The sequence below is a fragment of the Hippoglossus stenolepis genome, chromosome 6 (genome assembly GCF_022539355.2).
Source record: "Hippoglossus stenolepis isolate QCI-W04-F060 chromosome 6, HSTE1.2, whole genome shotgun sequence".
Lineage (NCBI taxonomy): Eukaryota > Metazoa > Chordata > Actinopteri > Pleuronectiformes > Pleuronectidae > Hippoglossus > Hippoglossus stenolepis.
The window spans coordinates 12,082,602-12,110,010 of record NC_061488.1 but is presented as its reverse complement, the minus strand read 5'-3'; the positions used below and the strand labels follow the sequence as shown (position 1 = coordinate 12,110,010).

Genomic DNA, 27,409 nt, shown 5'->3' with positions numbered 1-27,409 from the left:
TCTGTATGTCTCTAGTGTGGCCCTGGAGAACAGACTTAGTCTTAACAGTGCAATGCATGTGCTGATATTTGTGATGATGTAAATAGCCTTGTCAAAGATATAACAATACCTGAAAGCCTTCAGGACAGCAGCTCCCTCACATCAGGTTGACTTTGATAGACACAACAAATGTGCCACACATTGTGTTGCTAAGAAAATGAAAAGAATCGTGTCACCACTCGATGTTCTGTTCTCCTCTTCTCACAATGTCACTTCCTTACGCCCTCTTCCTACTTGTCAGCCTGTTCACTAACGTTGACACAACAGGCCTGCGACAGGGACAGTTCTGCAGGAACAGTCCGTCCTCTATACACAAAATAAAACCACTCTGGTTTTTTAGGTTCTTATTTGCTATCTACATTCAGTCCTGAACTTGAAAGTATATTGTGATGTTTTGACTTGAGACCAAGGTTTGTGTCCCATCTCCAAACCCGAGTCAGTGTTGGTCTGTTAACCACAACGGCTGCTTGTTTCCTTAGTGTTAACCAAGTGTCAAATTTTAAACTAATCACATATGTTTTTGTTTTTCACACATGTAGATGACAGTGAAGATCCTCGAACCTATATCAGATAACCACGTGTCAATGGGAGTCAGTTATCCCATACGTGAAGGATGATATGCACACCAGCTGGAGAACTCTCTCTCTCTCGTGCAACAAGAGAAGCTGCGACAAGACGCGTTTCTGTCTCGTTTTAAAATATTCAGTGGCAAAGGTGAAGATACATTCTAATGCAAAATGTGCAAATGTAAGTTGTTGCAATTTGGCACCCAGGGCCTTTATATTTACCCATGGACAAATATAGTGGAAGAGAGAAAATGTCTGGGTGAGAAAAAACTGGGGGGGAGATAGAGAGAATTGTCTTTTCTGTTTCTGTTCTGCCATTGATATCATTTTTAAAAACCGAATCCTTAAAAAAGAGTGTCCGCTCATTCTTCCTTTCTCTCGCCTCGTGTCTTGACCTCTCAGCTCCATCAACTCATCTGAGCAACAGGGCCATAGGGTCACGTTCATAATCTCCTGAGCACAATGAGATACAGGCGTTATAATGCAACAGCCACTCATAATCCAAAAGCTTTTCAGGAAAAACAACACCCATAAAAATCTGGGATTAGGCGGTTCCACGCTACCGGGTTCAGCGACAGGAATATCTCTCACTCCTTCTGTCTTTCTTTCTTTAATCCTCTCTCGTGCTTGTTTTTTCCGTTTTATTCTCTCTCTCACACGAAGCCTTAGTCTCTCTCTCTCTCTCTCTCTCTCTCTCTCTCTCTCTCTCTCTCTCTCTCTCTCTCTCTCTCTCTCTCTCTCTCTCTGTCTGTCTCTCTCTCCTTCTCTAAATCTCGTAAACGGCTTTTGTTCTTATCAGGATGGGATCAGGCAGAAAAGGCTCTATTTGGAGGCTGGGAAGAAAAGTTTCATGCAAATGTATTTGTCAGGTTTATACTGTACGACGGTGAATGACAGACAGAGAGAGAGGAAGAGAGAGAGAGAGAGAGAGAGAGAGAGAGAGAGAGGGAGAGCATACAGTTTCTCAGGGTTTAGAGACCGTTCTTCCTCTTGCATTGAAAAGTCCTTGCAGATACTGTGCCCTTAACACATCCCTGTATCCAGCACCCTGCTCCACTGTGGCTCAGTGTACATAAGCAGGATTAGGGAGCCTGACACAAACACAAGCACACATGCACGCCTGTAGCTTTGCATATTTGAGCAGCACAGCTGGATATCTGGCCCACGTAAAATGGGATAAAACTTTGACTGTCTCCTCATTTCCCTGGTTTTTATGTTACATGGCTCGCTCATCCCTGCAAAGCCTCACAAGAATTGTTTTTAAACTCCTCGTGAACACGGCCCGCCTGAACAAGAAGTCGGCCCCTGCCCGCATTCACATTCACACAGGTTTAAATTGCCTGACAGTGAGACAACATCCCCTCCATACAAATGGGTGTCTATACAACCCCATATAGAGGCATCGCTGTGCAAAGCACGGACACTGAAAGCAATTCAGTCCATTTGTATACGCTGCCAGTGCGACTACAGTGCATTCATTCACCCATCTCACCCGGCCCTCACTGCTCCTCTCCCACCTGCTTCCCCCCTTTTCCTCTCACTTCTTTCCTCTGACCTCCTGTTGACAATACCTACGCATGATTAATGATAATCCATGCTGGCCATTGGCTGTGATCTGGGAGCATTTTATATGAGAGGCAGCAGGGGGAATTTCTACTCATTCTTTCCCTTTTCCCCGTAGTGTCTTTTACTCAACTGACTCCAGCTTACGCAGGAAAAAGACACCAGAGGGAGCCGAGATAAAAGACGCTTTGGAGAGGAGAGAACCAGTGAGCCCACATTTCCCGCTACTAATAGCACTATTTTGAAGACAAATCTGCTCCAAGCATGAGTAGGAGGAGTGAAACGAGGTTGGTGTCATCTTGTGGTGAAATATGATTCTTTTTATTTGATTTTGGCCTAGTTTAAAAATCCTAAACTTATCCTCTATGGGGTAAATGAGCATGAGCAGTAGGCAGGGATGGTTCATGGGCTGCCAATGCTGGTAAAATTAGTCCTCATAAAACACCTCATATGAAGAAAGTGAATTTTAATGCAATCTCAAAAAAATAAAAACAAACAGAGGAGGGGTGGTACATTTTACCAATGGTGTGATTAGAGGTCCCTCTAGTGGTCAGACCTGCATTCCCTTTTACTCTTATTAAAGGGATAGTTCCAAAATATGAATAAATACATATTAAATAATATCAGTTTAATATAATTAAAGACAGAGAAAATCTGAAAATACTTCTGCAATAAAAATTCAATTTTTTTTGTTTATGTGATCAGTAATATTCTGTATTGACTAATCGACGTATCATTAGAGCATTATTGTTAAAACATTTTACTTCTAATCCTGTATTTGAAATATATCTACACATCTACATTCATTTGTATTCTGCAGATTTTGACATATATTGTTTGTCTCATTTAAAACTGCTGGACAGTGATGAGTGTATTGGTTGTACTGAGTGTGTAACGTCACTAGATGTCACTGTTTCCCGTATTGTATCTACAGGGCAACGTGAGGACATCTCGTCTAACTCATCTCTTATGATAGATATCTCCTGGGGACACGATGGTTTTACTGCAGCTTTGAGATTGTCTCCCTTGTTTTCACTAATCTACAATGATCAGCGTGATGAAAAGAGGATAAACAGAGATTTTAATCATATTCTGATGTTGCGTCCTGAGGGTGAAGGTTTTGTGTGACCACCACACAGAATGACATAAGATTTAGTTGATCAAAAAAAGGTATTATTTTCAACCTCTGCTGCACTCAGATATTGTATTTAAAATGAAAATGAAAATCTTAAATTTCAGAATTTACTTTGAGAATCTCTCATGTGGGACGTTGTCCTATAACAATTTTACATATAGAAACTAAAAGCTAATTTAACTAATTTAGAAAACACAATGTTGATTATTTCACATCTTTATAAAATAGAATCTGGAGCAAAAATGTTCTGAGTTTTTGAACTTGATGAGCAACAACTACTCCTTTTTCAGTTTGGTTTGACACACGCTGAGGATATGGCAGCATGATCTATAAAACTGTGTCCATCCTATTTATTTATTGGTTACAACCTCATAACAAAGTAGTAATAATAAATCTGCACCTCTTTAAACCCAGCATGACAAGTCTTTGATTAGTCATCTAAAAATGACCTGTCACTCTGCTCCTGACCTGCTGAAGTTGTCAAACTTTTGTGCACAGTTTTTTTCTAATTCATTTGCACAGTTAAATATATCCCTTCAGCAACTCATGAGTTTTCTATGATTTTTAAAAATATATAATATCAGATTGGGATTTTTTTTCTTTATGAATTATCCACACTTACACACTGGAAATGTTATTGAAAGGATAAGAGTTATTCCTGGACAAGCTGATTCAGCCTGTTGCTTTTCTTGTTGTTTATTTCATTTTAAGCTTGTTGTGTTTCGCTTCCAGTGTCCCTCTCTAAATGATGCCACAGCTCTTCTTTCCCTCCTTCTACCTGTCTTCCTGATGACAACTCCCGCCTGACACTCATACTTTATTCCATCAACCCACTTGCTTTGTACTTTCTAAGTTACTGTGACAAAGTCTGGCTCACTTTTAGCAGCGTGGGTGTTGACGAGTTGTCCCCTGGAGGCCACTTGTACCATCTCTCTGTACTGAGCCGAGCAGATGAAGCTCATTTCAGGGCTCATTGTTCTATTGAGTGATTCATGATAACGGTCTCTTGACAGATTATTGGTAGTCGTCCATTACAGATTATGGTCTTTAATCAAAAACTAATTTAGTAACAGTGTGTTGCTGCTAAATTGTGTGCATTTGTAATTGGATTTCTTTTCCGTTTCGGGACTGTGCTGAGGATACTTTGATTATTTGACTGGTGTAGTTAAACTCAGTAAGGCTGTAGTGGTGCTAAATGTTGGAAATACACCACTGGGAATGAGCCATTTAAGTTTCCAGAATATGCAGATGCACATAGTGTCAAACTGCTGGCTTATACAGGGACAGTGATAGAGGGTGCAGGGATGTTTTAAAGTCATATGCAGGATTATGTTGTGTCTGCTTTTTCTCCAGTAAACATGCATCAGCCTCCCAGACTGTCTGCAGTAATAGCATCACTTTTTTTTGGGTGGTGTCTCTGCACACTGTTTAATCTGAAACTACACTGACTGTCCAAATTACTGTCGGGGACGCAGAGAAGCCAAACACATTCATTTTGTTGTGGAAACTTGTGGGTTCATTCTTTCAACAAGGACGTCTTTGTTATGACATATTTTTAACCCCATGAGAAAGAAAACCAACGCACCAGAGATTTGCACTGCGGTCAAACCAGTCGCCTGTCGTTTCTCGAGTGCGCACTTGATTACACGTTTACGGTATCGCTGCCCTGAGGTTGAGAGGAGCTGTTTTTCCCTCCAAACTTTATTTAAAGAGCTCAGTTTGTTCAACATATAGAAAACCGTACATGCCCCTGGTGATACATATATGTAACAGTATATAAACATAATTCATTTTGAATAAATCCCCTCCACAGAACAAGAATGAGCCTCTTCTGCTGTCTTTGATGAGGGATGAAAATCTTTTTTGCCTGAGGTTCTTCATGAGACTAATATTGTTGGACTTAGTACTTGTTAGAGTACAGGATGGCTTGACCGCAGTAGATTTGCCTTCCAGGAGTTTTTCTTTGGGTGCAACTTTCTGATTTGACATAATACAAACTGTGTTGTGATGATCGTGAGTTCTTACAATAGACCACTGTGGGTCCTTCACAGAAGCTGCAGCGGGTTCTTGTGCAGCACTTTAGGGGGAATGAACTTACAACCTCGCTGAGGAGATGGCATGTTAGAGAGCTCAAATCCCTGTTGTGTGATTTCCTGTTGCACTGTGGGAGAGAGGCACTCGGGTCAAAGTCATTTTCTTTGCTCAACAACAACGTAGATAACAGAATATTGATGATTATAATTGTAAGTTCAAACTTAAGCATTAACAAAACCCTGAAAAACATTGAAAGATAGTTTGCAAAGAAAAATAATTCAAAAAAACATTAAAACTAAAGGCCATCCTCTTTAAATATAAATTACGTCATAATTCACCATCCGTAAGGGGGCGGGGACGTTTTAACGGTTGAATCCTTTCAGCCAATAGCGTGCAGGCGCTAGATTCTCAAACTGCCAAGACACTGTGCTGCGTTCACGTGCAGTCGTAAATTCTCTAACCATAACTTGAGTGCTCCAAGTGAAGTGTGTGGTAGGCATCTGAGGCTTTGCTTTTGGAATACAGAGTTTCTGCTGTGTTCTTTAAGTTCAATTTGCTTTCATTCTAAATATAAATGTACCATTAAACACCTCTTTTGTGACTATATTGGTTAAAGTATGTAAGTACGATGGAAAAGTGACTTACAATCTTTTGTCATTTATCTTATTTACCATTTCTTCCTAATCTATAACAATAATTCCTTATAATATAATAATGTAAATTAACACAATATATGTACCCTTAAACACCCTATAGTGAATGGATGAGCTTCTCAGTTACTGTAATTAGCCGTAGTGACAGTGTTTGCTACAGGTCCAATGGTGCTGACTCAAACTAAAAAGATAAATGACCTGCTTTCTTATACATCAACCACCTGAATGTAAAGAAAACCATTAATGGCTGATGTCAAGTGGAAATAGTATATTTTTTTATTTTTTTGCTTTGGTTCGAGTCAAATCAGATTCTTTTCTTCAAGATCCATCAATTATTCCCTGAGAAATCAAAAATATTGCAAAACGTCCTGTCTTGCAATGTAAAAGAAAGTGAAACAAAAAATAAATCCCTGCACCCAAATGTTATGTGTTCTTTCCTGAACCATCCAGCATGCTTTCAGTTTCTTGGTAAACCGTACAGTTGATTGCAGAATCCTGTTGAATAACAGACACAGACAAAAACATAACCTCCTTGATGGAGCCAATGATAACGATCGCAGTATCATTTCATCAACAGAAATATAACAAAATGTTCTACCTCAGATTTATGAAACCTTCTGATGTTGAACAAGTGTTTAACTTCAGGTTAAAAAACCCACAACCTTCTCTCTGTAGCCAAAATCAGTCTTTCAGCTTAAAATAAATAATAATGTGACATTTATTATGATCATCGGCGTCAACTGATATGAAAATGTTTTGTCTCGCCCGTCAATCAGAGGCAGGGACTCAGGGGCATCGGGGGGGAATGTTAGAGTTCCCGAGGCCCCGTGAACGCAGCAGTCTGGGAGGGTCCCGGAGCTGTGAGCGTCGGTTGCTTCTCACTCTGAATCTCAGCCGCTTCACGGGAGCAGGAAACACGGAGCCGCTCCGCATCTGAACGCTCGGTCCCGTAAAAACGGTAAGAGATCAGTTTCCTCCTTTTTTACACTTCCGTCCAACTCCAGTCCGACCCGAGCCCGTGACGCGAGTTTCAGGTTTTAAAGTATTAAGTATTTAAGTATTTACAGCGGACACGTCAACGAGCCCAGAGACCAGCGGCGGTGTGGCGAGTTCAAACCTGTTACTTGTTCGAGAAGTTAGAAGTTTTTTTTTTTACCGAGGTTTGTTGGTGAGAAACCTGAAGGAAAAAAGAGCCTCACACCCCGGATTGCTCTTTACAACTCTTACCCTGACACACACACGTAGACACACACACACCCTGTCTCTCCCTATCAACTAGATTAGGTCATTTAATTAGGACTTCAGTTGTGCTCAGGCCGTAGAAAATAGTTTCTCCTTTTCTCTGGAAACCTGTTTGTCCAGTGAACAGGAGTCAGTACTCGATGTTTTCCATCTGGACATAAAGGATTAGAAAGCCCCCTAAAAAAAAAATCAAAACAACTTCTGTGCCTAGTAGTGGAAGTAGAAGTAGTTCCTTTTCTTGTAGTCGCTGCTGTCAGGAAGTGTGTGTGTCCTCCATGTTCTGGTTTGAATCAGCCTTTAAAACATTGTTTGCGTGACCGGAGGAAATTCCTCTGAGTGAGCCACCACACCCTTGTTGTGCTGGGCCCCGGCCGCTCGAGCTCCGACCCTTGTTTCTCTCTCAGCGAAGAATGCGACGCGAACCAAAGTGAAACCTGCGCAACTTTGTCCTGCATCGACTCCCGATCTGTGTTTCTGTGCCCACACGACGTCGCAGGGCAGACACACACACACACACACACAACACGGAGAATAACGCATAAAAGATTGTCCTACATCCTCTTGATTTTTCTGTGTGTGTGTGTGCATTCTTGCAGGAAAAGTTGTCTTAATATGTGTTGAGTGAAGACACAATAACAGTAGCAACCTGACAAAACTTCTGCATACAGTATATCGAAATATTGCATTGTGTAAACACAGTGAGGCGGTAAACACATGATTGATTTTAAACTTCTACCTCAGATTTGTAAAATGTTTTGCTGTTGAAGTTCAATCTTAAAATCAAAAACCTTCGCTCAGGAGCACAAGTCTATAGTCGCTTTAATCTTGAAATAAATAGTTATGTGACGTTTATTCTGATGATTATGGATATCAACTTCTTATCTTGATAACAAGCAGCACAGTGAGGCAGCAAGAGGGTTCCCTGGTTCGAATCACGGTTTGGCTCCCTCCGTGTTTGCGTGGGTTTTTTACGGGTACTCCGACTTTCTCCCACAGTTCACAGACAAGCAGATTGGAGCTAAATTAACCAGAGATTTTAATGAAATGTGAGAGTGATTGGTCGGTTCTCTTTATACTTTGGCCCTGTGACGAACTGGTGACCTGTCCAGGGTGAACCCTGCCTCTCGCCTCATATCGGTCCAGCCCATCGTGACACATTATAGAAAATGGGTGGATGCATTTTGACAGCATTGCTCAGTGGCACAACCAGGAGAAACTACAAGTCTCAGCTGTTTGCCGGTAGTGGACAGAAGTGAAAGTGATACCTGGTGTGCCACACGTATGAATCGGCGGCAGTGCAGTGGAAAGTAATGCTGTGTAAATTCCCAAACTGTCAGAATGAAAGTATCTGTGTATCTCTGTTTTTATACAAGTGACTATTAGTTTAGTTTTTTCTACCATCAACCTGTCAGGGACTACAGATCTGGCACATTTACATGTTGGACTACTGGACTTTATATAAAGATAAACTGCACAGCGTGGGTTGGAAATATTGATATTTGGAAAAGAGAACAAATGAAAAATAGCCCACACAGAGGAATCCCTCCTAAAATATAATTGGCAGAGTAGAATATCTCTCATCAAAAGATAGTTGTTGTTGAATCAATAGCTTTACTTACATCATGGTTTAGTGAGAGGAAGATACCAAACGACTACACATGTATAAGATGTGTCAAAGCTTCTATTTTACACAGAGAAGGCTGCTATACTTAGAGTAGTCTCTCGTTGAGGCCGTCATCTACTAAACTGATGACATGTGGCAGGAGAGGGGTGAGGACCTGTTAAACAATTTCCTGGTGACACACTGAACGTGGCATTTAAAGGACAGGTTCACATTTCAACAGACTACGCACTTGGATCTGTACATTGTAAAAGTGATCCACTGCTGCACAAAGAATGGAGACAAAAAACAGTTCTTGCTCTTTGTAAAAATACATTTTTGAATTCAGCTGATACCTGAGTCTTAGTGTTGGTCTTTTTATTTATGATGGAATTCTCTCATTATGATTGGACAGTGTCTGCTGAGCTCCAGTTGAGGGATTGTAACACAAAGTGGAAGCAAGGTGGCTAAAGAGTATAAGCAGTTTAAAGTCTAAGGGATCTCATTGCTTCCATGATCTAGTCATTCGAGTTGTCGGTAAAACCTTAAATGGAAATATGAAAAGCAGGATGTGTCAGTATTGATGTTATGGCAGCGTATCTTCCATCTCTTGCGTATTAGCTCTTTTACTTTCTTCTGGCTGTATTGAGGTCACCTCGGAGGGCAGCTGAATAGCTCAGCACAAAAGCCTTCATGGAAAGCTATTACAGATCAGAAGCTCCGTATATGCCAGGATCGCCAGAGGCCACTTCACCCTGATGTTGTGCCTCATGTCGTCCCTCTTGACATGCTCCCCACCACTCGCCTACTACGAGTGTTTTACTTTTTGCCGGTTCTTGCCTAAGGAAGTCCTCGTGTACAAACCAACATGCATGGACAGAAGAGGCATTGTTTGGGAGGTTTTTCCATCCTCTGCTCTGAGTCATGTTCGCAGCTGCTGGTTCGTGCATTGTTAAGCTAGAGGTGTTCAAACACAATGCTCAACGGTATCCTGTCTCAGTTTAGTCTTTCCATCAGCGGTTATTTCCAAGGAGGGCCTGCGTCGCACTGAAAACTAATGACTGCACTTTCTTTAACACGGAGCAAAGGAAAATGCTGAGTTTAGCCTCGTTACTGTTTTCTAGTCATCTGAGGGAGGCTGACAAACATGTCTGCGTGGAGAACAGGCTGTGGGGTGTATCATTCACAGGCAGCACGTGAACTAGAACATCCTCAGAGGAATAAAACAAATCTGTGGGAGAATTTTCTGTGTGAATGTCAGTGCTTGCTGTTACAGGAAGTCCCTTAAAGGACAAGGATCTGATTCTTTTCTTTAACACACATGACGGTAAACTGAATATCTTTGGATTCTATGACTGTTTGACAGACAATGATAAATAGACTGTAGCTATAAAGAGGTTTTCTATTCCTATCACACATTTTTTTCCATGACACGCCCTACTTTCACTGCCTGTACAGCCATCAGGGGCCATGTGTGGTTCAGTATCTTGCTCAAGGACACTTCAGCAATCAGACTAGAGGAGCTAGGGATCAAACCATTGGCGTTGTGGGTAGTGGACGACCCACTTTACCTCCCGAGACAAAACATTACATTTTTAAGAAGTCACCATCGTCTGTTTTTAGCTAATTGATGTTGTTTTTATTGGCAAATCGATTTGATTTATTAGCATTTGGCAGATTAATTAATAATGACTAAGTCCCAGATATATATTAAAGAATAACAGGAAATACTGTCATTTGAGAGGCCGGAATTGGAGATCATGATTCAATAATTATCAAAAAAGTTATCATCACACTAGTTGATTGCGTCTTATTTTTATCTCTGAAGTTAAGGTTAAAATAATTAAGAATTAAATGAAAAAAGCGATTTTGAAAAGATTTAGATTCAATACTAAACAGGATTTCGATTAAAATGCTGTCGATCCTCATCCCCAAGCATCAGAACGCTTGACATCTTGTAGCTGTGAGGCACAGATGGACTGGAGGACGAGAGGAATAGTGTTGGTGTTCAGGTCCGTAACTCCATCCATCTCGTGTGTCAGCCTTGGATTTCATTTGTGCTGTGCATGTGAGTTGGCGAAGAGGAATGCAGCAGCACCCTAAGGATACGCAGCATTAGCTCCCTGATGGTGACATCACACTGCAACACAGGGAGAGAGAGAGAGAAAGAGAGAGGGAGGGAGGGAGGGAGCGAAGGGATGAGAGGAGGATGGTGTGAGAAGAACAGACTGAAGGAGGATGGGTTAGAGAGAGAGAGTAACAAACGGTACGATCACATCAGCTGCTTCACCACCTTCAGCTGAGGGTGTGTGTGTGCATATGCAAACTTTATAATTTTGTAACAGCAGACTGGGCTAAAGCTGTAATATATATTCATCATTTCTAACCATATCCTGATTAGCTCAGTTCCCAAGTCACCCCATGACTAATTGGTCCATTCATTTATTTCATACTCATTGAATATTTATCAAAGAGGACAGTTGAGTTTTTAAAAGTTTCTCCATATTGTTGCTTGTGCTCTAGTTGTGACCACCACACCTCTCTTTCTTTTCTCTCCTTCCCTCCGTCTGTCAGACCTCTCTATTCGCACTGCAGACGGAGGCTCGGAGGCGGATGAAGGGATAATTCTGTGTGATATTTCTCTCTTTCGTCCTCTCTCCCTCGCTCTGAGCCGAGCTGTGAGCACTGTGATAAATTGGGCTGGGGGAGTCTCAATGGCTCTGTCCTATTTTGGGCTCCAGCTAGGTTCTCTGACTTTAGCTGCCTCCCTGGCCTGGATCCTGAGCAGCCACTTCTGCTCTCAAGTTTGTTTCAACCTTTGCAAGTTTGATCTTGGCTTCAACTTCTCTGCAGAATTTCTCCGTTCACTCCAAAAAGGTTTTGTTTGTAAGGAGAAGAAGCTGTTTCTCCGTTTCCGGTGTTTGATACAGTAAGTTTATTGTAGAGTTAAACCCTTATTGTCAGCAAAACACGATTAGCAGAATCAAAGGCCCCATTCAGACCTGGTATTGCTATTTGTATAAGTATTTGTACACACAAAAAGAAGAAGAAATCCAAGACTGTAATGGATTATATTCCTGTCATTCCTCGACCTTAAACATGGCGTATTATGTGAACCATGTATTTTGGAGAACGCCACGTGAAGCTCCTTTTCTTACTTTTCTTTCACACATCTCCCATTGTCTCTTTTCCCTCCTCTCATCTGTCGGACGCTGCCCACTGACTCAAGTCGGAATGCTAATTCACAGATTCGATTGGCTGAATGGAGTCACATTAGATGATTTACAACCCATTCTATTGGTCTGTGATTGGTCCGAGTTTCCTGGGCCACTAAACCAGTGCCCTAAAGGCTAGAAAATCTGCACTGGTTAAAATAGAAACGCTCTGTCAAAATCGGACAATTCTCAATTATCAGCTATAGGTCAGGATCGGATGGCGTCTGTGTCCGGATCCGGAGATCGGTCCACCTTTAAGTGACCTCTGGCTATATATGCTCTATTTGCCTTATACACGTTGATGTCTTTGAAGAGTCTCTTTGCTGGTTGTATTGACACATTATGAATCATTGCAGCTTGTTATGTACATGTGCCTGCTAGTTCTGTTCATTTCTGTAATGTATCACTGTGTCGACATAACATTCTTTCTCAGCACTGTAACTCAAATCATTTTCTGATGCCCCTCCAAAGAGATATCTATTTTCAAACCAGTTGAATAATGGCTCAATCTCATCTCTGGTTGTGGGCAGCCCTGGTTGATTATACATTTATTCTTTAAACTCTCTATACTGTATAGATCCATAGTGCACACTTAGCCTTAAGTAGGCGTACATTAAAATTTAATAAAGCAGTGTGTGTTACAAGTTAAGTACAGCCTGCGCCTCCTTAAATGGTTTCTTTAAAAGAGGAACTTTACTGACTTTTACACGCCAGCGTCTCTTCCCAGGTTTTACTGCAGCATGTGTGGAGAACGTTTTCTAAGATCTTCTGTGTCTCCAGTGGGATCTGTGTTAAATAAATTTCCTCAAGCCCTATGCTGAGGCAGCGTCAGTCAGAGAGGAAGACTACACATTTGAAAATGAGAGAAAACACTGTAGCCTTCTCCTTATCTCTGCTTGAGAGCAGCTATTCAAGACTGCATTATCTGCTATGAGCATAAAAACACTGCACCTGACAGTCTGACTGAACTGTTAGAAGGAGAGTTGTGTTGTGGGTAACGTAGGCACAAGGAAGAAAAGTGTGTGGCAGGGATTCAGGAGCAGAAGGCTAAATCAGAATGTTTTGTAGTGCTTCAACTAACAATTACTCTCATTAATTGTCAATCTGCCTTTTTTCTAGATAAATCAAAGAACGTTCCAAAGGCACAAGTCGTCATGTTTTGACTGACAAACCTTTATGTTTTGTCTAAAACCTTTTCAGTTCAATACAGAAAAGTAAAATTCAGCAAATCTCAGAAACTCTTTACAAGTCATTTTCTCTTGTTTGAGCTGTGCTGTTTTGAATATTTTTGTGGCAGGAAGGGTTGGCCAGGATTTGGACGGTGGGGGGAGGGATGTTGTGTGTTTAGAGGAAAGGGGTGAGGGGGTTTGAAAGTGGGTGAGACATTCCTCACTGCTTATGTCAGACAGGGTTGTGTGTGAGCATTCAGTGACCCGTTGTTAATCACCATGTGGAATGCATTTTGCTGCTTCGAACAATAAGTGTGTCAATACGAATACTCTGCTGACACTCGGTTAATATTTGTGATCACACGTCACCAGTTAATGAGTGGTTAGTTTATGTTTAACAGGGGGTGTCCCAGCTGAGATGCTTGGGTGGTTTGTCTAGGTGAAATGAATTTATCGTCATGTGTTCAGATGTACGGTCGGTGGTGTTGAAAGATGTGTGTGTGTCATTCTCTCCTCCCCACTCACTGTCTCAGGGGTTTTTACGTAGAGGACTATGTAGTGAGCTCATCTGCAAAATGAAAAAATATGTTTCGACACTATATGAGTCATCATGTCTGCTGTTGATTACATCATTGCTGTCACATAAATGTACCTACACCAATGTCAATAATATGTATTTTTGTTGATAAATACATATTATACTGAGCACATTTTCACAAATAATTACATATAAGATACTTTGTCCGCTACAATGTACAATTCTTAAAAATCAAGGCTTTTCTGTTTGCTGGTAACTTTATTCTCCCACTCCATCTTATTCTAGTTTAGATCATTTTTCTTTTCTCTTAGCTGTAATATAGCTCTTCAGTTGTACCATTGGTATCAAAATGCCTTTTAACTTTTTAATAAAAATTAAATTTGAAATGAAAATTGAAAATTTACACTTTTCCTGCTCCTCTGGCGCTCTCCCCTCTAGTCTGTCTGCCGACTTGTGTCGAGTTTATTGCATGATGGTATAGTGAGCATCGGCTGTACACTGCTTTTCATGATGCATTGTGGGATTCCACTTTAAAGGGCATATTAATTTGCACTAAACATTCTGAAACTACAAAGCTACAAAACTGAGACTCACTTTAAGATTTTCTGATGGACGACCCCTGTGTGACCCCTGTGTTGGCTCCTGTTCCTCATTGCCAGACTGGTTTCATTCAGAATAATGAGGGAACTGAAGTTGAACTATCTCAACATCACTCTCGTTGGTGTTGACTTACGTTTAAGACAAGTGATGAGTGTTATGTTTTTAATGAAATGTGACAGTTAGGTCAGTTTGTGATTTTTTTTTTATTTGGGAATGTCAAAGTGCTTATTTATATAATCACATTTTAATTAGTGAATCTTGTAGATTTACTGTTTGGTTATCTGTTGTTTTTTATCATTTGAACTCGATTGCATTCAGACTTTTGATTGGTCTGATATCAAAGTAATAACATCACTTAGAGCTCCTTCTGTCAAATTAGATCATTCTGGTCGTGGTACTGAGGTAAAAACACAGATGTACTATATGATTTTGTTTTAATGGGACTGGTGCAGGCCTGCATGACGTTAATTAATAGTTTTAGGGTTTGTACATATTTGTAAAATATATAGATCCCTATGTGCAGGGTTGGTGTAGATACCTTGAGTTTGCTGATCCATGTGATTAGAATCTACTTGATACAATAGGAAGGGAAAGAAGTCTCAGTCTTTATCTTATCACCTGGAGGTCAGAGTTGTTCTGTGCTATTGTTGCCCCCCACCTCGTCTAACGAACCACACTGGCTAATGTGTTACTACTGATGGTGTGACTCAAACCCTGTCAGGGAGAAGTGAGCATCTGGCCTGCTTGTGCCAGGAATGAGAACTTTGTACTTTGCCACACACGGACAAACATTACGCAAGAAGGATCGTTCGTACTGAGACACGTGCAATGTGCTGCACACTTATACGACCTTTCGCTTTGAGGTCAAAGTGTGTGTGTGCGCATGGGACATTGTGGAGACATTCATTCTTAATATTCTGAGTGGTACAATTTTAACTCTACTCACAGTTGGTAATCTTCATTTTACTTATTTATGAGTGTATTTTAACAGGGTTTTTTTGCTCTTCAAATTATTTCTCCCAAACGACAACAGAAGCCTACTTACCACAACATAAAATCCAGGGCACACTTAATTATTGATTTGCAACACAAAGAAGAGTGTCACAATACCACAGCAAATAGCAGAGCAATGAATGCAGGCACTGGAAGATCATAATTATTTCATTTGTTTGTCTATGATATCTCACAATTTCAACATTATTTTTTGCAACTGCAACAAGGACTCAGCCATTAGCTGCTCTCAGACATACACTGAACTCCGCAGATCCTCTGTATTTTCTCCGGAGGAGGTGCATGTGAGCACACAAACGTCCAAGTTAGAGGCTCAGGATTATCTCCGGACTTTCTCCGCCTGGCCTCCTGGTATAAAGTCCGTAGACATTCAGGGGAATCCGATGTGTGAACACAGCAGGGGATCCCCCGCTGGAGTCACTGTGAGCAAGTGATGACGCAAGAATGTAAAGACAAACTAAAAGAAAACAAATATCTCCCAGTGAAAAAGCTTTGTCATACACGTAGAAGACTCTAAAGAAGATTTCTAAAGAGTTTGTGGTGATAAGAGGCAACAACGGCATCTGTGTGTTGTCAAGAAAATTGCGTGAATGCTGCCATGCAATTAATACGTCACTTCCTGCCTCTGCCTGCTGCACTCGGCTGCTCCACATCTCGCCTGAATAATGCAGTGGATTGTTGCTGTTGTGAACGCGTCTGTGCTGAGAACCTCCCGCTTTGTTGTGCATGTGTGAAAAACAGACAGCAGGTCATGTCTGAAAACAGCTTTAGTCGTATACGCTTCACCAGTGTGAGTCTCCAGTACATGTTTAATTAGCTTTTTAATGAGATTATTGTAGTATTTTTAATATAACATTTTAACATTAACTTAGTCAAAGTTACTTGAAGGCCAAGAGTCAGAGGTTGTATTGACTTAAAATATTCACATAAGATAGTTTAGCCTCAGTATAACCTTTGTCTGCTCTCATGAATCCTCACACACACTGTATCTGTCCCTCAGCTGATGTGTTTGTTAGTTGTCTGACTTGAGGAAAAAGAAGAGCAGGGGCTTGTTGTGTTCCTCCTTGGGTTGATGAAATGTATTTGAACTGACCTGAAGGTAGAAACCCAGAGGAAGAATAACAACATGGGTGAATTCCAGTTGTCTTTCCTGTTATGTACTTTTTCTTCTCCCTCAGCTGCTTGCCAAGTAGCAAATGTCTCACATATACACTGCCTGGTACTTTTTACTTACACCTAAATGGTGAGTCTGGAGACACCATGGAGACAAACATGCTTCTTTGGATGTACTGTGAATTGTTTAAAACCAAAATCAATTATCTGATATTCACATCTACTTCACATGCGACCCTGTTGTGTCAAAATAGGTTTTAAACTCTTGTCACCTTTCATGAGTTCAACTCTATACATGTTTTCCTGTAGATACTGTTTGAACATGTGTTATCTCCATATTTGAATGATTGTTGGGCCTTGTTCCTCTGTCTAATGGACACCTCTTCACTCTGCCTGTGAGTGAGGCTCAACAGCAACTTGTAGCAAATGGCTATATTCCCACAAAACCCGGTCATAATAAGGCTATTGACTAATGATCCGAGCTGTGTAATGTGAAGATGTTTATTGTGTGACGATAGAAAAACGTATCTTGTCTCATAAATGAAGGGCTGTGGCTGCTTCTTTTACATGGACATGGTTTGGTCATGAAAAGTCTCAGACCTAAAAGCCATACTTTGAAAATGAATGTATAAATGAGGCAGGTTAGATTTGTTATTACATTATAAATGTACTAGAAATGATGATGTTTTAGTTTGAATGAATATTATAAAACCTTATTTTATCTGACTATTGCATCAGTGTTGAAGTGAAGAGTGTCATGCCACATTTAATGCAACAGAACATCACAAGCTGCCTTATTTGTGAAGAGTCCTTGGTCTTGTCCTTGTACTGACACACACACACACAGGCACATTAATGCAAAGGAAAAGGGCCATTATTCCCACTATGCACCATGTGCTGCCACTGTCACAGCGGGCATCAAGCTGTGAGAGCAATAACCTGCATTATTTCATCATGGTACAAACTCTGCAGGACTACTCCCATTTTCTGGAGCTTTTTGGGGCTGTGTGTGTGTGTGTGTGTGTGTGTGTGTGTGTGTGTGTGTGTGTGTGTGTGTGTGTGTGTGTGTGTGTGTGTGTGTGTGTGTGTGTGTGTGTGTGTGTGTGTGTGTGTGTGTGTGTGTGTGTGTTCCCTCTGGCACTGACAGTATGATGTATGGAGTAACAGCAGCCTGCTATCACAGAGAACAGGTGGCTCTCAGAGACAAACTCACAACACACTGGCCTGATTTAATGTGTGGGAGAAAAAGCAAACTGAACAGTCGTCTTTTCATGGTTGTGTTGAAAACGGTAGCTGTTGCGGTGAGTGAAGGTAAATCACCGGCAGCCGCACAAGCTGAGAGAATCAAATGAAGGCTCATAGATCCACATTTCATTCTTTAACGCACAGGGACACCTGGGTCTTAGGAGTTATCACTGTTGTCTCTTTTAACAAAGCTGGACAAAGTACTGTGTAATTCATCCTTCAGACTCTCCCTAAATACAGCAAGTTTGGTCACAGTAGACAAATCACCAGGAGCCTGAATGAATTTATTCAGTTTCTGTGATGATTTTATTGGACGAAACAAATGTTTACACACACAAATACTCAAAAATGACTGTTGGGGATATCAGTCACTTATAGACTTGTTGACCTTTACTTATTACTCTAAGTATACAATCATACTTTCTCACATTTGTTGATTTTTATTTAGGCCCCTTTTTGATCATTACTCAACAGGAAAAGCAATTTCCCTTAATGTCTCTTCAAAACCATATTAACTGGCTTATTGGCCACTTTTGGGCAGGAGAAAAAAAAAGCTGTGAAAACACTGACTTTAAAAAAAAGTTAAAATGGGGTAAGCTTATTTTCTTACTGCCTAATTATACACATCCAACCAACACAGAACATTACCCTTCATTTTGATTAGCTCCTGTCCTGTTGGTGATTACACATCTAATATTCCCCCTGTTTTTACTTGTTTTTGTCTCCACCGCCTGCTGAGGAGAATCAGACTCGGCAACATGATCCACTATGTTCACCAGATACAGTAGATTCTGATGTTGCTGAGCTGTACTGTTCAGTTGGGGTTTCAGAGCGTTTTCCTGAAAGCACCTACCCTTCTGAAAATGATGTCATGTAGGCAGCGAGTGGGAACCAAAACCAACAGTTCAATCATGGGCCCAGAAAGCAAAGCAGAGAGCGGAGAGATGCTATGAGGCTGTGAGGAGCTGCAGAGTCATGTGGTCATTGTTTTCTTTGATGATTCCTTTATAGGTAGAAATGGTCATAAATAGCCAGTCTTAATACAAAGATATAGATTTAAGCCACTTTAAATAATAATTATAAATTTCTGCATATGTGGATGTGATTGAAGATGTTTAGATCTTTGGGGATAAAAGGCCTGTGTTGGTCCAGGTAGTCTGAGATCTGTGGAGGCTGATGGCAGGCGGCCAGGACATTGTCTCATCACCTACTGCCTTCTCTCCATTATTGTCTGCTTGTGGGAGATCGCTATCGATCCGTGTGCAGGGCCACACTTCTCTGGCAAGCTGCCTTTCACTCGTATATATATTTATTTATATTACAGGAATACAAGCAAAGAGAAAGGGAGACAAATGTGTGTATTACAGAGGTGTCAGACAAACCCAGTCAGAGCAGTAAATCACATGGCCACATGGGTGAAGAAGCGACACGTTAAGGATTGTTTTTGATGTGATTGTGTGACCGAGGCCACGCATGTGCAGCAGCGTGTTGAGCACTGAGCTCTCCTCCTGTTCCCTTCCCTCCCACTGTGTTTCCAGACCAGCTCGACTGTTTTTCACCTCTCACTCAGGATGTAGCCCAGGAAAGGGAAGAGGGTGCGGCTCAAAAACAGACTGTGACCATCTCTTTTTTTTTTCCCCCTTACCTCACTCCTCTGTTTGAAAAGACGATTTGTTCATCCTCATGCACCCAAACATATAAACTAATCAACGTGTTCTCTGTTTGTAGATGGCAGCCATCAGGAAGAAGTTGGTGATAGTTGGGGATGGTGCCTGCGGGAAAACCTGTCTGCTCATCGTCTTCAGCAAGGACCAGTTCCCAGAGGTGTACGTCCCCACTGTGTTTGAGAACTACATCGCTGACATTGAAGTGGATGGCAAGCAGGTACTTGATATTTCATTTATACTTATTTGTTTTGGTGAGATCTGAAGAATCTGTAATGGTGGTAGTTAACTGAATATGTTTACTGAAGCACAGAAACTTGCACTGTCCTTGAGTGTATTTATTTGAACTGATGCTCTTCTGTCTCTCATACATTTTTCTCTGCTCGATCTAATAAAAAAAGCTGTGTCTGATTGGTGCCTCTCACATTTCAGATGTCTTGAGATTTTAACAGATCCACCCACTAAATTTCTCAAGATTATTTAATTTAACTATTTGAGGCCCAAACAGTTCAAATCATCCAGTAATTCACAAAAAGCAAACATTAGAGAAAAGTTTGATTTGAAAATGACATAATTGGGTGTATCTTTTTTCTCCTTGTTTTCTCGCCCATTAATCCTCTCGCGGCCCAACATGTTTATTTTTTGAGCCTTTGGAAGAAGTTAAAAGAAGATAAAGATGAAAAGAATATTGTCATATAATAAAATAACAGTCTCAGGAGATATTTAATTCCTTGTAACAGAGTATTTTTACATCATTGTATTTGTACTTAAGGATCTGTGCTCCTCTTCCTCTACTGATATGAAGAGTTACTCCTCAGAACAGAGGAACAGATTTATGTGACGCACCAAAACGGCTGCTGAAGTATTAAAATGTGACCCTGTTGGCTCTGTTGTTTGAGAACCACGTGCCGTCAAGACTGACGTGGACAAGTGTTCATTGTTAATAAATCCTTGGGCCAGCTCATTGTTAATAAAGCAGCAGAGCTCCAGCCAACAACAGGAAACGGATCCTGTGCTGTGTGGGGAACCCCCCTCCTCATACATCATGACTAATGTCCCATTTCCTGTTCCTGTTTCCTGAGCTGCATAATCTGGTATCAGCCAGCTGGGCTGCTGGGCTGTTTAATTTGACTGGATTCCAAACCTCTCAGCTGTGGTAACCAGTTTTCAACAGTGTCACTGGTCAACTCACAGCTGACCTTTACGTCATCTGTCTTAGATCATATTCAGTTGGAGTTATAGTAAGGGCTGTGCAATATGACCAAAAATGATATCAAGATAAAACCGTTCATATCACTTGATATTGATACTTATCACAATAAATGTCACATTAGTATTTCTTATGTTTATAGGCAGATAATGACAAACAATCTGAGGTGGATCAATTTTTTTTATCTACTCGTGTTCAAACAATTCAAAACATTATATTGATATATATTGAACATTATTTATATTTATATTGATCTAAATACTATTCTTTTTTTTGCCCAGCCCTTAGTTACAGAGACATGAGGACAGAGGACTGAGAAGTTCACACAGGAAGCTTAGTGATAAAAGTACAAATGCTGCTGACTCCTGAGAGACACCTAGTGGTTAAAGAACTGAAAAGCAGCACAAATGAAGTCATGGTGTTGCTCACCTTCCCACACAGAAGATGTGGTTCGGCTCACTGCCTCATATACAGTGGAAAATGTCCTCCCTGTGTTAGGCTGTAAGTCAGAAGGTGCCAGTCTCGCCAATGTAAGTAGCTCGTCAGCCAACATGCAGAACTTGGCCAGACATTAGAATAGTGAGACGTCAGAAAAGCCCAGATGAACTGCTAACATACTGGAGCTGCTCTCTGGGGGACGATTAAGACGGTTTATTTTCCCATTTCTCAGCAGCAGCAGGCGCAGTTTTCCAGCTGTGATGGTAATGCAGGGAGGGTACTGGAGAATTAAATCAGCAGAACGCAGGAGGATAAGACGGGTCAAGATTACAGTTAAAGCCGAGACACCGCAGTCAATTTGTCGAGATATGTACATGTACAAAACCTGATACATGCATTAAAATGGCATTTCTAGGCCACTGTGCATCAGATGTCCCTACATGGTGCTTTGTGGTTTCATTGCAGCAACTTGCTGAGCTGCAGCAAATGTTTTTTCTTCTGTTGGGCATTGTTTAATGTGGAGCAGGTCATGCTCTGTGGGACTGCTAACAGTTTGATTAACAGCCCAACAGAAGCTGTGGGAGCCATGTTTACCTCCAGGGAGTTGCGTTTAAAGCTTGATGGGGAAAACAAAAGTTTTAAATCCTCTTTCTTTTGTCTTTCCAGTTTATCTGCCTCTTGGCAATGTCAATTATATTTATATAGCACATTTCATTTGAAGAAACTCAATGTGCTTCACACCGAGAGAGACAAAAAAATATAAATATATATACACAGATGTAAAGGTGTATTCTATATTTACCATATTCTGTTTTTGTTGCTGTCAAAGTGTCGGCACATCACCTTGTATTGATAATGGGACTGAAATTATTAGAGCTTGACTAATATGGATTTTTCGGGGCTGACACTGATATTAGAGAGTAAGAATAATTCTGTTATGGATCAATTTCATTTCTTTGTCATCAGGCTTTGATAACGACAACGAAATGTTGCAGCTTGATATTTCACAGTCTGACACTTTGTTATAAATAACTATGAATGAAAAGAAAACAAGACAACCACACAAAAGCTTTCTATGTTAAATATGAACATGAAGGGACATATTTATTGCAATGTTAACTTGTTGATTAATATCTTAAAAAAAATAATTAGTAATTACAAACTAGAAAAATTTCATGACACCATTTCCAACAGCCAAAGCCTTATTCTGCATCGTTTAGTCTGTAAAACAGAAGTTTTCATACTGGCACACATAAGTATATTGAAACCCATGTCTCTTAAACGCTCATACTGGCTGATTTTTACCTTGCAACTGATAAATCTGTTGTTTCCAGAGATGCTGCTCTGTCCAAGCCACCTCTTATATCAGGTGTCTGGTTGTTTCTCCTCCTCTCTCTCAGGTGGAGTTAGCGTTGTGGGATACAGCAGGTCAGGAAGACTACGACCGACTGAGGCCTCTCTCCTACCCGGACACAGACGTTATCCTCATGTGCTTCTCCATAGACAGCCCCGACAGTTTAGGTAAGGAGGGTTACATGTAGTGACACATCACAGTAATACTGATAATAATATTTTTACTGGAATTAACAAGCAAAACTCAACAATACTTCATGAGATGTGAAAGCATTTGCTGATATCACAAAGCAGAACCTGGGATCATGAGTCATGTGTGTAAACTTGATTAATACCGATGTCATAAATACAGATCATCCAAAAAAATGTGCCCTGTAGTAGCAGCTTCATATATTAACTCGCAGTATAATATTTAGGAGAAGTGATCTGTGCAGGAAGTCACTCTCTTCAGGTTTTTTCCTTCTTCTAACTTCTGTTGTTTCAATACAGATTCCTGTTTTTCAGGGACTTCATGAAAGCACTGATCCAAACTGTGAAAAAACTGCTTATTCAAATGGTGTTTCTTCATGTGTGTGATTAAATTATTGGTTTTGTAATCAACCCAGCTGCCGCCAACCTCACAAACATTACAGGGACTTGAGTCTGTGCTTCATGTTCTGGTTTAGTAATTCAAGTCCGTAAATAAGGTAATTTCACACGTCATCGATGGCTGTTAACCCTGCTGCGGTGCCTGAATAAATTATCTCCAATCAAGTAAAAAGAATATTTTCAAACCCGTCTGAAGCTGATTCTCAAACTGTACATCCATCAATACATCTTTAATAGAGACTCTAAAGTGAACATGCAGCTGTTTTCAAACAAGAGACGAATATATAACGCAGCTGCTCAGCAAGCTCAAGATTTTACTGGAATTTTTTGGAGGCTTGGATCAAAGTATTGTTTGCCCTCGAAAAACCGAATCAATCCGATGAATAAATGCCTCTGGTTTTCTCCCACAGTGTTTTGTTATGGGCAGGGCCACAGATCGTATTCCTACGTTATCACGACATAACATCTCTTTCCAGAGAAAACAGCTCTGGGTTTTTGGCTCGCAGACCTCGCAGGGGTTGGTGACCTCTCGATGTTTATGTCTGTACAGTCACAAGGGAAATGATACAGCTCTCCTCAAACTGTGTCCTTGTAAGGAAGGAGTCGACTCCGCAGTGACTCGGGTTGTTTTTCATTTCTTCAATAGAGAACATTCCTGAGAAATGGACACCTGAAGTGAAACACTTTTGTCCCAACGTCCCGATCATCCTTGTGGGCAACAAGAAAGACCTGAGGAACGATGAACACACACGCCGGGAGCTGGCCAAGATGAAACAGGTGTGTGTGTGTGTGTGTGTGTGTGTGTGTGTGTGTGTGTGTGTGTGTGTGTGTGTGTGTGTGTGTGTGTGTGTGTGTGTGTGTGTGTGTGTGTGTGTGTGTGTGTGTGTGTGTGTGTGTGTGTGTGTGTGTGTGTGTGTGTTTCTGTTTATATTTGTCTCCCTTGCTAAATGTCTGCACACTGAGGTGAATTTAACCCACCGTCTTAACGTTGAACCTCCAGGAGCCGGTCAAATCTGAAGAGGGCAGAGACATGGCCAACCGCATCAGTGCCTTTGGCTACCTGGAGTGCTCCGCCAAGACCAAGGACGGCGTGCGGGAGGTGTTCGAGATGGCCACCAGAGCCGCGCTGCAGGTCCGCAAGCGCAAAAAGAGGGGCGGCTGCCAGCTACTGTGAAGAGGAGGAGTTCGTTGGCCAATCAGCACCTGAGGGAGCTCTCCCCGACACACACAGCAAAGTTAATGAAACCTTAAATCAATGGCTTCCGTGGACTCTACTTAACATCACAGTCACAGGCGAATATGAAAGACTGACACACCTGTTTAAAAGCAAATCAGCTTTTTCTTTTGTTCATTTCTTAAAACAACTTCCTCCGCTACTCACCCGCTCTCAGTTTCTGTTGTGTTTCCTCCACCAGCCTGTTTGTGAGAGGGAGCTGCCTCCTCCTGTATGTATGAATGTATGTTTGTATTTAAATGTGCATATACTTTACAAATACATCAGCCTCTGTGTAATGATTGTTTACAGAGAAGCGTCCTGCAGCTCACGTGTTCGCGACTCGTTCTCTCACGGCTGCAAGTAGCAGACAGTTTTAGTTTTGCTTTAATAGTGCGGAACCCCCACTTCTCTTGACCCTGCATAAACCACTCTGTCACCTCATATACATCAGCTTCAGTCATGATTCTTCATCTTTGTGGTTCCACTATTCATTTTACACCCCGAAAGTCCTATTTCACCAAGTGCTGTGTCAGCAGATCTCTGATTTCCCAGCTCCGAACATGTAGGACTAAATTTAGAGCCTGTTCCCAACGGCATTAATCACCAACTGAAATGTACATAAACTGAGGAAGCAGTGAATATATGTGTCGAGAGGTGTTGGACGGCACCTTGGTCTGTCTCTATCTTCCATGGCGACAGCTTAAACTGGCACTGGAGATAGTGGTGCATTGTCATGGACACAATACTCACAGTCACGCTCTCGCTTGCCCGGACAGACACGACACCCAAACAAGCTCTGCCTCGTGGTTTCAGATCAAGTACACAGTCATGATGCATCAGTGTGTTCTGGAGGGCTTGTACACTGTAAACACAATACAAATATGAATATTGACAGCTTATAAATCTTTTCTGTGCACAAACATTTTGTGGAACAATCCTTTATTTAACACTACAGAAATATTCCTCAAAATGAGATTGAACAAACAAAGATTTACACATTTGTAGCAAGCAACATGTTCCCCTTGTTTTGCCCTTAAAGATCATTAAACCATTAAAAACACAGGGTGCATATTTGGGCTTTAAGTTGAAATTTTAAATCAAAGTTTGATATTTTACAAACAAAACCTTGATTTGAACAGGAAATTGCAACTGAATTGAGACGAAAGTCTGAGCACCAAGTTAGTCAGTGACCAAAAGTACATTTAAAAGTAAGCGACCGAATTATCTAAACCACACAGTTGGAATGAACCTGTATGACAGGTTGTTTTTACTGTTCTCCTTATTCCACATCTCTTCCTGCCCAGAAAAGCCCCTGAACACACTGTACACACTGGGTGTATTGATCTCGCCACCATCATGAGCTACAGTTCCGATGCAGCTTTCTTTTATCCAGTTCTTTCAGATCCATAGTTGCAGGCTCAGGCTAATTCCTGGACAGTGCCTCTGTGTCTACTGTCAACCGCCACAGTCCAAGAGAGAATGTAGATTGAGATGCCACTTCACTAACACGAGTGGGATGTGTTGAATGTCTGGATGAGACAAACATGTTAATAAAGTATTTTTGAAATACTATGTAACCTTTACTGATTGACTTACAAATGCTTTTAAATTCATAACCGGATACTGATGCCCAATATGTCCAATAGCAAACTGTGTTAAAGGGGTGTACAAGTGATGTTTTGTTACTGTCCAATTATTGAAAATTTATTTTTCAAGAACATCACAAAATATAACAGTGATGTTTTCCTGTGTTCCTGGAAGGAAATGGACAGCATTCATATCCATTTCCAAGTGTCATTTTTACTGTTTAACGGAAAACCAACCCACTAGAATCAGTGAAGCCATTTGTTGCTTTGGTTTGAGTGAGTTATAGAAGAGAAGTCTGGACACTTAGTGAGCTTTTTAGCTTTTTTGATTCAGAAAACATCAAACAGTAAAAATATATCCAATAGATCCAACTGGACAGTCGTAAAGTGAAGAAAAGCGGCGATGACGGGGAAAAGTAAAAATGATTAAATAAGACATTTTAACATGGAAAGGTGCTTTGTGCCCGTTTAGAAGAATATGATCATTGTATAAATATTAAGAATCTTTTGTTGCACGAATTAAGTGAAGAATTATGCCGAACAAAGAACAAAATCAATCCCTGCAAGTAGCAGAGCTGGAAGTTTGGTCTCTCTTTCTGTTCACAGATCGTTACAGTCATCATTACACACAGTTGTGTGTGTGTCTTCACACGGTTGTAGAGTGAATTCTTTTGTTACCTTCAGTGCGTTTATGTCCCTAAATGTGTGGTCTCTTCCAACTTCTTCCAGAGCCTCACGGATTTCCTGCACCTATATGAGAAACAAAAAAAAACAACAGCTTCAGTTTCACACGAAATTAAAGTTTTCTACCTTCTAAAACACTTTTTATCTTGTTTGTTGCAATCCTCTCCATTTCCTGATCATTCCCCATCAATGAATAAAAGAAGAAGAAAAACACCCCCTCAATGCACATGACCGGAGTCTTCAGCAGGGGGAGACAAACACTGCTGAAGCAGAGGTGATGGTCAGAAGTTGGCAGGCGACTTCGGCTTCTAGCAGTTGTCAGGCAGTGCACTTACATGTGTTTTGGGGGCATAGCTAAGACAAGATGGCCGATGGGAGGGGGTGAGATGCATCTGTTGCACCAGCTCCTTTCAGACATGCACAGAAGTCTGGATAACTCCGGATAATATCCAAATGAGCCCATGTGAGAACACAGCAGGAGATTCTCAGGAGGATTCACCGCGAGTGGCTGCGTTTCTGACATGTGACAGACGCAAAACTGGAAAACCAGGAAGAATACTAATGTCTCAGGATGAAAACAAGGAGTCTTACACACCATACACAATAAAGTGTAAAGTGCAAAACCTGCTTCCTGTAGGGGGCGATGATGATGCCGATGTCTTTGGGCCGAGTCATGTTGTGAGTCTGCAGCAGCTTCTTCACAAAGTCCATCAGCACCACCACCTGTGCTGTGTTGATGAATGAAGGACTTCATGTGTGTCCTCACCCGTGACCTCATGGAAGATCACTGGGAAGTCCTGAAACGTACATGAGAAATATTCATTAAATATTTTGTTCTTAAAATGCTGCACATGTGTTGTATATGTGCTGAGATACTTGTGTGCTGATGGGAGGCGAAGTACATTTCAACATAAAATAAAAAGATAAATTCTAACCTGTTAAATCAG

General features: G+C 41.0%; 1 protein-coding gene across 1 annotated transcript; it reads left to right on the top strand.

The window, feature by feature from the left end:
* The first annotated feature begins 6,798 nt into the window (after positions 1–6,798).
* LOC118110576 (rho-related GTP-binding protein RhoA-D) lies at positions 6,799–26,597 on the top strand. The gene is made up of 5 exons (XM_035158466.2): positions 6,799–6,948; positions 19,452–19,607; positions 22,436–22,556; positions 23,623–23,753; positions 23,977–26,597. The coding sequence occupies exons 2-5, from the start codon at positions 19,452–19,454 to the stop codon at positions 24,148–24,150; spliced, it is 582 nt and encodes a 193-aa protein (XP_035014357.1). The 5' UTR covers positions 6,799–6,948; the 3' UTR covers positions 24,151–26,597.
* Positions 26,598–27,409: the final 812 nt, after the last annotated feature.

Excerpts from the sequence above, each read along its gene's own strand:
- LOC118110576 (XM_035158466.2), top strand. The coding sequence starts at position 19,452 with ATGGCAGCCATCAGGAAGAAGTTGGTGATAGTTGGGGATGGTGCCTGC. Across the intron at positions 19,608-22,435 it reads TTGAAGTGGATGGCAAGCAG|GTGGAGTTAGCGTTGTGGGA; the intron begins GTACTTGATATT and ends CCTCTCTCTCAG. Across the intron at positions 23,754-23,976 it reads AGCTGGCCAAGATGAAACAG|GAGCCGGTCAAATCTGAAGA; the intron begins GTGTGTGTGTGT and ends TTGAACCTCCAG.